General features: G+C 43.0%; 1 protein-coding gene across 4 annotated transcripts in view; it reads left to right on the top strand.

Moving 5' to 3' along the window:
* Nucleotides 1–12,868, top strand: part of TPRA1 (transmembrane protein adipocyte associated 1) — a 128,427-nt gene that overhangs the window by 104,820 nt on the left and 10,739 nt on the right. For all 4 annotated transcript variants that reach the window (XM_078661732.1, XM_078661733.1, XM_078661731.1 and 1 more), the window contains exons 7-10: nt 758–868; nt 1,147–1,207; nt 4,637–4,739; nt 7,095–7,175. In XM_078661732.1, coding sequence (XP_078517858.1) covers nt 758–868; nt 1,147–1,207; nt 4,637–4,739; nt 7,095–7,175 — 356 coding nt within the window. The remainder of the gene's footprint in view (nt 1–757; nt 869–1,146; nt 1,208–4,636; nt 4,740–7,094; nt 7,176–12,868) is intronic.

Here is a 12,868-nt window from a genome sequence, read left to right as displayed (position 1 = left end):
CAAAATAAGCGGTGGGAGGGAAAGCTTGGGAATAGGGAGGGAAAAGTTGGGTTGTGTTTAAACTTTCATAAAAGGAAGGCATAAAAATATAACACAATAAAACAAGATAAAGAAAACTGTTTGAGGCGAACTTTCACACTTTTAATAATTGTTACCACTGTATCCATGTAGGCATTTGCCATCTCTTAATTTTTACCAGTATATTGAAGGGAGGTTTTATAGAGAGTTCTCAATTAATAGGAAACACTACTCCTTACCAGAGACGCCCTGCATGACTGTAGTTCTGCTACGTCAATCGTGTTCCAAAATGATCTGTAGAGCATCACAATTTATATCCTATGGTGTATCTTATTGTATTGTTTTTCAATTGTGAAATCTGAGTATTGGCAATTGATGTCAGACCATTGAGACCGCTTTTAAGCTTCTGCAGCGTGATGTATGGAGTATGCCGGTTTAATGTTTCAAATGGCTAAGCCTGATTTAGATCTTGGTGGACGGGTTACTCTGCCACAACGGTGACAGATATCCCGTCCGCTGAAAAATAAATCCTATTATATCCTATGGGATTTACATTTCGGCAGACGGAATATCCGTCACCGTTGTGACTGAGTAACCCATCCACCGAGATCTAAATTGGGCCCTAAGATTGCAGTTGTGTGATGTACAAATGAACTCCTTTGGTTCTTTAGTACTTGTAAGTTGCATAAATCAAAACTCAGTTTGAGACGCTTTAGAATACCTCTTTCCTGTGTTTTAGGGGACTTTGGAAATCCTCTATCCCGATGCCCACCTCTCCGCAGAAGATTTCAACATCTACGGTCATGGAGGGAGACACTTTTGGCTTGCAAGCTCCTGCTTCTTCTTCCTGGTAAGTACAGGGCTGGCCATATTATCAATCTGATGCCCTAACACAGGAAATTGGGTGGAATGTATAGGCGAGGCCGTGCTGCCCTTGAAACAAAAATCTAACACTTGAAGATGAACTAGAATGTCCTTGAGTCTTGGTTTGGGCACTTGCCAGCTGTCCCTATGGCAAATGAATCTGAAATGAACTAAGTTGCTTTTGGTGGAACTGGAGACAGCTAAACTGCTCATCGTAGACAAGCTCTCACCAGTCGTTTACTGTTCTCTTTTGCTCCTCTGCAGGTATATTCTTTGGTCGTCATACTTCCAAAAACACCTGTCAAAGACCGGATTGCTCTTCCTTGTAAGTTACTAGCTGTTGTGTGTTATGTGACCAGTACGTTGATGCTGTGTATAAGGGCACAAGGCGTGGTCTGCATCATGAGGTATAAAAGATTAAGGTGCTCCAGTCATCAGGACCCTTCTGGGAATAATGGGACAGTGCGTCTTTCAAGATTCTTAAAGGAGCAGTGGTTGCTTTTCACTGTCTGCCGTGGTTCTTATTAACGGGCACTATTTCTGCTTTGTTTTTACTTAACGTAACTTTTCTTTGAGTGGTGTTTCAACCAAATATACCATATATGTAGCAAAGTGGCAGAACAGAAAAAAGGCACGAAGTTGCCTATTTGTGCATGTCCTGCAAAAACAACAAGGTGATGAAGGGAATGCTTCAATTAATTTCAGCCACTGTTGGTCACTCTGAGCCGCATTCAAGACCATAGTTTTTCGTCCACTGTGCCATTTGGGACATAGACCCACCTTATGCAAATCTTTCTTGTTTCTATTCAAATAGGAGCAGGCCATCTCAAACTGCCAGGCCAGGTCCTCTCCAGATGAGAACACAAGCAATTCCAGACCGTTCTCAACTTAGTTAGGTCCAATCAGAAGTATAACTTGAGTGCTATGGCATAGTAGGCACAGGACCCACCACTGTGCATACCTGGTGCACTTACGGCGTCTACTGCAAAAACAACAAGGTGATCGAAGGAATGCTTGAATTAATTTCAGACACTGGTGATCACTTTGGACCTCATTCCAGACCTTCATTTTGGCTGGGTCCAAACTGAGGGTGTATGGTGTGCAAAATAACAATGTACTGGGATGTGACCGTGAATAATTACATGTGGCTGAGATTATTTCAAGAATTCGAACCATCCCATTTTTGTATACTTCATTGTGACGCTCAAAGAGGGACAGGAATGCCTAGATACGGGGTGCTGTGCACAAAGCGCCACTTGAACCAAACCATCCCCGACTGATGAGCCCTCATAAAGGCGAAACCAGTCTTGGGTTGATTGTGTTCCAGTTCAGGGAGGACTTGCCTGGCAGCTTGGGCTGGACTGTTACCATTGGAGCAGGGTCAAGATTGATTTGCTCATCTCTGTGTCCAAACTGAGGTAGCCTGGTGTGCAAAATAAGGAACTGGGATGCAGCCGAAGTAATTACCAGTGACTGAGATTGATGCAAGCATTCAATCCACCACTTTTGTTGCATACTTTAGTTTTTTATTTGAACATGTGTTCTGTTTATTGAATCAATTGGAAAACATTTTAGAATTCCGGAAAACTTCTGTTTCAGGATCTTGCACTTATGCATCGCTATTCTACCTTTTATAAATTCAGTTTTAAAAAGTTGTCGTAGAAAGCAATTAGGAGCAAGGCAGTCACATTCTGTAATAGTTAATGAGAACTTGCGAAACGTCTGACTCCATGACAGCTTTACTTCCTGTAATATAGATGCTTGACAGGCATTTGCCCTTGGATGTGGCTTTGGAGCAGAGAGATAAACGGTTAAGGGGGGGTCCGAGGGGAAAAAATTATTATAGACCTACTGGTACCTAGTCCCCCAACTAGACACTAAAACACACGGAAGGTACAGAAGGTCTCAGAAATACAGAGGGAGAGAGAAGAAAAGAGCAAATCTCTCTATTGGGACCTAATAGTGTCCTCTTTACATGCCCAGAATACACAGTTAATCTGGAAACAGCCAAGAAAACAAAAACAAGAGAAGATACACAAGGAGAGGAAAAAGATACCCATCAGCCCACTCATAAGTGGAATCTCGTCATCTGGGTATATGTTGGTAAATGGTGTCCTCTAGGGTCTGCCTTGGAAACAATCCATAGGACTGCCTAGTGATGGACCCAGAACATTTCACCAACAGATGACAGTATATGAGCGGGAGGGGTTGAGGTTGCAGTGCTCAAAGAAAAGGAAGAAGAAAAGGAAAATAATCCAAGTGATTCTAAAAATACCTACGATGATGTCATGAAATACTTTATTAGGGCTGACCATCAAAGTGGTATGGTTAAAAACAGTATGCTGATAGCATGTAAGGAATTGCTACCCACCAATGTTGTTATTCGGTCAACATGTTTCAGCCTCAAGGGCTTTCGTCAGGACCTATGGTGCTACTGCAACACTTACTTAAGTGATGTGAAAGTGGGATCTACATCTGCTTTCCAAACTGAAAAGAGTGTATCTTCTCCCTTATTGTGGGGAGAGAAAACCTCACCTCACCTGGCCACTGCTCAGGAAGAAAGGGAGGCCACGCACTCTCCGTCGTTGCCTCGGAGTGAAAACTGAGCCTGTTTCCAGATTAACTGTGTATTCTGGGCATGTAAAGAGGACACTATTAGGTCCCAATAGAGAGATTTGCTATTTTCTTCTCTCTCCCTCTGTATTTCTGAGACCTTCTGTACCTTCCGTGTGTTTTTGTGGCTTTGGAGCACCTGCATTGTGTGTGTGCTGAGATAGTGCCCTGTAGTGCCAATGGCCATCTGTTTCACCATTTCATTGTATTGTGGGCAAGATTGGCAATATTGTTTATGAGATAAGAAAGTGGAGAAAAGTACAATGCTTGCAGTGGAGAGACATGTTTCTGGGGGGGGGGTCACAAAAGTCTGCAAAGACCTGTCCATCAGTGCTCACACATTCTGAGCATTTTCTCCATGATTCGATTTCCACTCCTTTATTAAGGGTAGAATGTAAACCCATTGAAAGCACCTCGGTCAGGGTTCTGGACCTACTGACATTTACACCCCTTGCCAGACACCCATGTGGCTGTTGCAATCCAGTGCAGAAGAAAGCATCGGACACCTGGACAGTACCCTTATGTTCATGGAGGGCTGAGTTTGCAGCACCTGCACTGCCAGTCCAGCCTTTGCCCAATGAGTAGGTTCTCTCTCTGAATATAGAACCTGTTTCTTGAGGAAGGCCAGACGCAGATCTGCAATGAACAGCCGGCTCACTGCAGATGAGCCACTGCCTGTATGTAAAGTATGCTTAATATATTTTTTACTCTTAGTACATTTTTCATTTGAAATCTTATTGGGTGTTTTAAAATGTTTAGAATATATAATGTGCCCTGTATTGTTTTTATGTCAGATTACACTTTTTCATAGTTATCTTAATTCACATTTTATGACACTCACATAAAAAACACTGACAAAAGCATTCTGGCACAAGTGTATTGTATAAATATCATATTAGCCATTCTCTGCCCTGATTCTCCCTGAATCCCTGTTTCAAACCTGAACTATTTGTGTAAGACCACATAAGAGTGTTATCCACTGTATGGCTAACTAGTAATTATTATATGGAAAAGGGTATTCCAGTCATTCTCTGCCAAGGCTCTCGGTTTGTTATCTCGTCTGCATGTGTTATGCACCCTGCTCACAGTCAGTGTTCAAAGCTGCCATGTCTGATTGTAAGATCTGCGCTTTCTTTCACAGCGAGGAAAAGCTTCTACGTGTATGCTGCCATTCTTTCGCTGCTGAACCTGATTCAAGGCCTGGGCAGCGCGCTGCTGTGTGCGGATATCATCCAGGGATTATGGTAAGTATCCCCGCATAATCCGCACTTCTCTCCCCGCTGAAAGCACCCTTCAAGTGTTCTCAGGAAAATGATTGAGCTGCGAGGAAGGCAGTAGATTTAGATTCTGCACTGGAGGAAGGATTTGAAATAACATGAAATAAGTACATATAGATCTGGAACTATCCAATTTGTCTGAAAGCAGACACTAGAGAGACTCCTCAGACTGCTTAGTTTCAGCAGGAGCTCTTAAGATTAACATATGCCTGGGAAATAGCAACACGGTAATGCTTGGTTGTTAAGCACTGCCAGGGAAAATACAGCCTGATGGTGTGAAAATAGTAATTAGAGGTGCACAAAACCTCAATTACATCACTCCTGTTCTTGGAGAGCTCTTGAATTGAGCTTAAGGTTTGCTGCATCAGCCGAAAACAGCCATTTTACGTCTGCCTTGATGCATCATTCGTCTTTACCTATTATTACTATTGTTTAAGCTATAGAGTGGGCTTTGGATCCAGCTCGGGAAGTGTATGTGTCGCAACTCATGTTGTCGGATGTTTCGTTTATCGTTTACTCCTCCTATGGATTGCTTGCTTTGCAGTGCATAAGGGACTAATGTGCATCTCAAAAGTACTCTCAAAGATCACGCATTTCTTTAGCTCATTGATACATTGCATCAATCAATTGTTGTTTTGATTTTCACCACAGCTTTCTTTATATTTATTTTTTTAACTTTATTTTTCCAGTTTACACATTAACACAGTGACACATAACTGGCATCCTTTCATTGTATGTACGCAGATCGACAACCTCACTAGCGGCACTTAGGACTACAGGAGACAACAGGGAGGGAGCGGACTCATGGGGAAGGAACACAAAAATCATACAATAATAGCACAGTGAGAAGGAGCCAGGCACCACAGCTTTAGCTTACTATTCTAGTCAGGACTCAAATTGCAAGACATATCCTATTGGCTTTGCCAGAGCTTGTTAGATCCTGTTCCCAGTACTTGATGTGAACACGTCATAGCTCTAGAACAGCTGTTGCTACCCACAATGAAGGTTTTAGAGAAGTGTCACTTAAGGCAATCGCAGTTTTGAGCTGTGCTGGTGCTCAACTATTGTGGAATTTCCCCCCCTTAGACTTTCATTCATCTTCCAACATCCTTTCCTTTCGGTACCTTTGGAAGATTCCTGGAGACTGGGTCTGCGTTGTCGGATTTGGACAGGGCTCCTAAAAGCTTCATGTACAAGTAGGAAAGGGTCCACCTTGAAGTATTTCACAAGTCAACGCTAGCCGAATAAATCTGATGAATGACCTGATGTCACTTCGTCAGGCGAGAGCAGAATCAGTGTTAGCAAGAGGGTGTTGGTAAATCGCGTCAGATGATCATCATTTAATGGAATTCACTGGTATCAAATGCTTCTTGGAGATAAACAGGACCAAGACGGGGATCACAGTTGTCTTTGGTGTGCATGGTGTCACCTACTAATAGGATGGCTGTCATCTCCATGCTCTTTATTGGTCCACTAAGGCTATGTCTGATCTTGCACTTGGCTTTAGTGTGCCTATCCAGCCCTCCTCCATTCACACCAGGAGTAAATGTTGATCTTTTTTCTCTTTCCCGGATGCTTTGTCCTCACCTACAATCTTTTAATTTACATGTGTGGTTGCCAAAAAGGGTTGAGTATATCAATTTTAGGTTGAGAAATGATTATTAAGCCAGAAATTGTTATAAGCAAAAGAGGCTCTCCTTCAGTGTCATCTGCATCTGCTGACATCTGGGCTCTCCTATAACGCAGTAAACCTGGTTGCAATTGTTTTGGTGCAGACTTACCCAAACATTTTCCTGTGGCATTAGAAGATAAGGGGCGATAAAATCCATTCATCTTGCCTAGCTCTATTGCCAAGGTTTCTATTTTTCTAAGAATATGTAAAAGTGTCCTGCACACTGGAGACTGCAGTTGAGGCGCAATATCAAAATGTGCATGCTTGTATTTTTCAAAAACTGTAATTTGTTTTGTTTTCTACCCCTCGCTTGTAACACATCAAAGTGTTATTTATTTATTTTTTAAAAAGGTGATGGGCATCATCTCCCCATTCTCATTCGCAAACACTTTCTTGTGTTCTGTGTTATTTTGAGTTGCGGATGCAACCTTTAGTGTCAATTGTCCAATAGAAAAAGCCATCTTTGGTAATGAGCATAAAAGGGCAGCAGCATAAAGCAGTAAGAGATACAGACTGGGCAGTGGCAGGACAATGTCACCTTCTAAAATTAATTGTAGAAAGCACTTTAATTTTCACTTACTTTTGACAAGTGTGTTCTTTTAACTTACACAGGAGTGGTCTAATCACTTAACTTCTTTTGCTTCTTGTAGCCTTGTTGATGTCACCACCTTCCTCTACTTCAGTCTGTTTTCGCCTCTTATGTATGTGGCGTTCCTGAAAGGCTTCTTTGGGTAAGTACTAAATGAAACACTGAAGCAAATGGGACTGTTTACTATCACATGCATTGGTATTATTACAAAGCCATGCTAGGATTAATGGGATTGCAGAAGTAAAAATAGAATATATATTGTGGGTCGGGAAACTGTCCATTGCGAAGTGCACTCCCGACACCCCAGTAACCTTCCTGGTGTAAATTTTTATTTATATATTAATTTTCTAATTTTAGAGCAACCGTATAATTAAATCTGCTGACTAGCAAAATATATACATGTATTGTGAATATTATTCTTGAAATTAGCCCCTTTGCCGCAGCAGGAATTCCACCAGGGCGCGGGGGGGTGAGCACGGCTCTTCCGTGCTCGTGACGGAACCGTACCGCCCTGAGACACGGGTTTCATGACCACGCCCGCTGATCAATTCGCCCACACAGGCGGGGAATCAGTGCAGCGTGGGCGGAGCAGCCGCAGCATGGGGGAACCACGCCGTCATGAGCACACGCCGCCCGTGTCTCATGACAGCGTGGTTCCGTCACAATCAGGGAAGAGGTCAACAACCAAGACACTGACACCATCTGGTGTACATAAATAGACAAACTTATTATAGTCTGATTTTGTACTACCCAGAACCATCGTGTTTGGGTGCCTTTTGCAATTATGGGTGTCCCACAGCTTACTTGCACGGTTGCACTCTAAATCGAGACCCGCCTTATGTACATTATTCCTGATCCTGCTCCGGGCCAAAGAGTCCAGCCCGAATTGCCAGTCAAGGTCCCCTCCAGATGGGAAAATCAGCAGCTTCAAACTGCTTTCAGCCTACTTAGTCCTCGTCAGCGAGGTATACCATGGTTCCTGTGGCCCATTGGTCATAGCTATCGCTCTTTGAGCGTTTACTACAGTTAACAACAAAAAAAAGGTTAAAAGGAGTGCTTGCATTAATCTCATCCACTGGCAATCGCTTGGGCCACATTACAGTCCATTGTGTTTGGCCCACTATGCCATTCTAAGCAGAGACCTGCATGTGCAAATCAGCCTTGGTCCCGCTTCAATAGGAAAAGTCCAGGCCAAACTTCCAGACCAGATCCCCTCCAGATAGGATCTCAAGCAGCCCCAAACCGGTTTTGGTTGTCAGATTTGGTGCAAATCTGGTTTTGAGTGCACATCTAATTTGCCTGATTCACTGTGGGTGCTTTGTCTGATGAGGTTTAAGCCAGATTACATTCAGAGGTCTGTTATACTTTTTGTGGGGTGGAGCATAGCAAGAGTACATGATAATAGATCAAATATGTTGTATTAAAGATCTGCTGAGATGTGGATTGTATTGTAGTTAAACTCTTGCACCAGTCGGTCTGCAATGGTTATATTATGTTATCTATCAGAATGAGACATGTGCCCTCCTGTCCATCTAACATTCATCAAGGTTGGGACTCCAACCCCCTACTTTGTGGGATCCATTATAAGAATAGGCAATAGCTTTAGACAATCTAGAGTGAAGGTTGTAAGGAAAAGGCAAACCATAGTTTGGAATAGGCATGGTTCTGCAGGTTTCTGCAAACCAAAAATGCTTGATTCCATTGAGCTTGATATTGTAAAAAGATTCTGCCATGCTCCCTGTTCAGCTCTGGGCTTAATGGCTTGTAAAAAGGATTCTATTGATGGAATGGGGATGAGCTGGAATATTAGGGGAATGAATGGTGTCCTGAAATGTAGCTATAAAATGCTGTAATTATTAGGACTGTACCCATTGCTAGGCTGCAGGAAATGCACCTCAGCAAGATTGAATGTGAGAGTGAGGGCTCAACATGGGGAGGAGGAGCAGGTTTATTACTGTTTCTTTATTTCCTCGGCAAGGGCTGTGCTGATTTGGTGCATGCAACAGAATACACTAGCTGCCACATTGGGGTAGGGAGTGAGATTAATGGTGTGATATACCTCCTTTTGTGATCTTATGCCTCCAATAATAATGACTCTTCCTATTTTTGAGGATGGCCGAGATCATTAGTGACCAGGCCATTCGGCATTTGGTTTTGTAAAGATACATTAATTGCATCCTTAGTTCATCTTTAGACTCATTCCCACATACCCAGAGAAATGTCAAAATTGGCCTTTACTTAAGTTGATAGCTGATTTCAGTCTGCAAGAGGTCTGGCGATCGGAACATAGGAATCAGCTAGCCTACTAATTCCACTCAGTGATCTCTTCCTTATATTCTAGAATAGACTTTCTATTGACCGGAATGGACAATACGCAGAACTTGTTGAATACGTGGCGTGACGTGGCTAGGGGCTATGGCACTCTCGATTGGCGATATTACAGGTACTAGGCGGGTTTATCTCTCTCACACCTTACGCCACCTACGCCCCAATTTGCTGTCATCTAATTGTTCCCCATCTTCCCATTACTGCCCTGAGGGGCCTTTTTCGTGTAGATCTTGTCGTACACAATTTTTAACGCATATCGTCTCTCATCAACTATGCTCTGATATTATTCCGATTACCCAGACTTATGGGGGTAGTAATTTATTATGTAATGTAAGATCTTTAGTTAAGCACTCTACCGAGGTTTGGGATCTTATTTCTACTTATAAGCCAGACATGTGTTTCTTAACTGAAACATGGCTTAAACCTCATACCACCCCCGCTATTACTCTTGGTATACCAATAGGTTATAAGATTGTTAGTCAGGACAGACCTAAAAAAAACTGGTGGTGGGATAGCAATCGTTTTTAGAGATGACTTCTCTGTCTCTGTATTAGATCAATGTTGTACTCCTGACTTTGAGATGATGATATTTAGGACTGACTCATCTACTAAAGGTAGTAGGAAAGGAGCCTTGGTTTACCGCCCACCCGGTCCCTTGAAAAACATGCCCAAACTGTTAGTGGAAGCGATTGCACCACATACAAGCACAGATAAAGATTTCTTACTACTTGGGGATTTTAATATTTACAGTGAGGAAGGAAATAATAAGGAGGTACAATCTTTTATGACTGATATTTCTCTTCTGGGATTAAAACAATACAACAACGGACCCACACATCAAGCTGGCCATACGTTGGATATGATTATAGCCAACTTTCCCGGCATTGAATGTAAATTACCCAAACAATATCCTTGGACAGATCATTTTATGTTTGAGTTCTTCATGCCAATAAATACCCCGCGACCCACTGTACATGCCCACATTCCATCCAAGCGAAGGCAGTGGCACAAAATCACTAATTTCACTTTTGAGCAAAAATATCGCTCTCCCTCTGTTGTATGTACAGAAGATATTAATAGCGCTCTTCTAAAGTGGGATTTAGCGATTGGTGATGTGGTAGAACAACTTGCCCCGATAAAGACTTTCAAAACTAATCTGACCAAGAAACATGAAGTCTGGTACTCGGAGGATTTGCGTAGCTTAAAACGTACAGTTAGGAAATTTGAGAAGGTATGGAGAACCTCACATCTGGAAGGAGACAAAGCCAAATATAAGACGGCTCTTAATACCTATCACAAAGCCATACGTTCTGCTCGCAAGCACTATATCACCGCTCAGTTAGAGGCAGCTGGTAATGATTCAAAGACCTTGTACCAGATTGTCAATACTTTCCTGAAGCCCGTTGCTTGCGAAAGTGCAGACATGGCTTCACAACATCTTTGTGATAGCATATCGAGCTTTTTCTCTGACAAAATTGATGCCATCTACAGGAGAATTGAGACCACAAATACTGTTAATAATAGTCAAGATCAATCTGCTTTGGTGCTTATGTCATCCACTAAAGCCACAAAGTCTCACTCCTTTAATGATTTTCCAGAAATCTCACTGAGTGAGGTCCAAAATTTAATCATGGATATCAAAAGCGGAAGCCCGGCAGACCGGCTCCCAGCCAGACTTATGGGTCCATTAGGGAGCATATTGGGCCCAGATGTTCAGAGGCTTGTAAACCTCTCGTTGACATCTGGAGTAGTCCCACAATGCTGGAAAAAAGCTCTTGTCAGACCGATCAGGAAGAACTCCTCAATTCCGTGGACCAATTTGTCTAATCTTAGACCTATCTCCCTTTTACCATTTCTGGGGAAAATCACCGAAAAGCATTCCAATAAACATCTATCCACCTATCTCGAACAATCTGGCTGCCTCGATCCATCCCAGTCAGGTTTTAGGCCGAAATTTAGCACCGAAACGGCCTTGCTGTCGATAACAGACGATCTTCGGTTGTACCAGGACAAAGGTTACTCTGTGATCCTGGTACTACTAGATTTATCGGCAGCGTTCGATACTATCTCTCATAACATTCTTATCGAACGCCTGTCTGAGAGTGGAATCAGTGGTATGGCACTGGAATGGATCAGAAGCTTTCTCTCCAACCGGACCCAAACTGTCACCATGGGTGATTTTAGGTCGGGGGAGGTTAACATCACCAAGGGGGTTCCACAGGGGTCATGCCTGAGCCCGACCCTATTTAACACCTATGTGGCCCCCTTGGCAGATGTAACCAGAGCTTACGGTTTCCATCCAGTGTCATATGCTGATGATACGCAGCTGCTCTTCCCTTTTAAACATCTTACACCGGAGATAATACTTTCTTTCTCCGAGGGAATGAAGGCAGTTGCAAGGTGGATGTCCTCCAATTTCCTCCAATGTAACGTTGGAAAAACGGAGGTCATGCTTTTTGGTGATGCAAAGGTCCAATGGTCCCCTGACTGGTGGCCGCTCGATCTAGGCCCAGTTCCTGAGCCCAAAGCAGTGATAAAGAATCTAGGAGTCAGATTGGAACCAGAGTTGACTATGATACATCATGTCTCCATTACTGTGGGAACATGTTTTCACGTAATAGGTCTCCTTCGGAGGATTTTTCCTTTCCTCCCTGATTCTTACAGGAGAACCCTGGTTCAGGCTCTGATTATCAGCCGTCTGGATTACTGCAATGGCCTCCTGGCAGGAGCAAATGAAGAGGTTCTGAACCGCCTACAGGTGGTGCAGAATACAGCTGCGAGGTTGGTGCTTAATGCACCTCCTAGGTCTCCTTCTAGACCTTTACTGCAGAAACTTCACTGGTTGCCTATACGGCAACGAGTGAAATTTAAAATCGGCTGTATTATCCATAAAGGCATTAATGATTTGGGACCAGAGTATTTGGCTACAAAATTTGTTCCATATGCTCCTATTCGCTCCCTCAGGTCCAGTGAACAGTTTTTGTTAAACATTCCTAAAATCACAAAAACTAGGCAAGGAGGTAGGGCTCTATCTGTGATAGGTCCTAGTTTTTGGAACTCCCTCCCGCCCTCTCTAAAACTATGTAGGAATCATCTTGAATTTAGGAAATGTCTGAAAACTTTCCTGTTTGGCCTATGTTAAAAACTCATCCGTCGGCTTTATTAGGTCTCTGATCATAAAATACATCTCATGTGGGACGTTTCTAAGCTTTCTACCCTAAGCACCACAAGCGCGGAGCTACTCCTTCGGGAGTTTATTCATAGCGCTATAAAAACCCACAAATAAAATAAAATACCACATATTTCGTCAGGTGCCTGTCTGACTGTGCCCCTCCATGGCATCAGCTGCAAAGTGGAGGTTTAGAACCCCTGGTTGAACGGTCTGGCCTTCAGTGCTGACCTTTGGGACTCGATCAAACAGTGTTTTGGAAAGAAATGGAAGGCATTTAAGGTGACGATCAGAGGTTTTAGTTTTTCTTGAATGCCACATAGGGTGTGAATGGCACC

The sequence above is a fragment of the Lissotriton helveticus genome, chromosome 9, assembly GCF_964261635.1.
Source record: "Lissotriton helveticus chromosome 9, aLisHel1.1, whole genome shotgun sequence".
Lineage (NCBI taxonomy): Eukaryota > Metazoa > Chordata > Amphibia > Caudata > Salamandridae > Lissotriton > Lissotriton helveticus.
The sequence above is the reverse complement of the archived record's forward strand: the minus strand, read 5'-3'. Positions and strand labels throughout refer to the sequence as shown.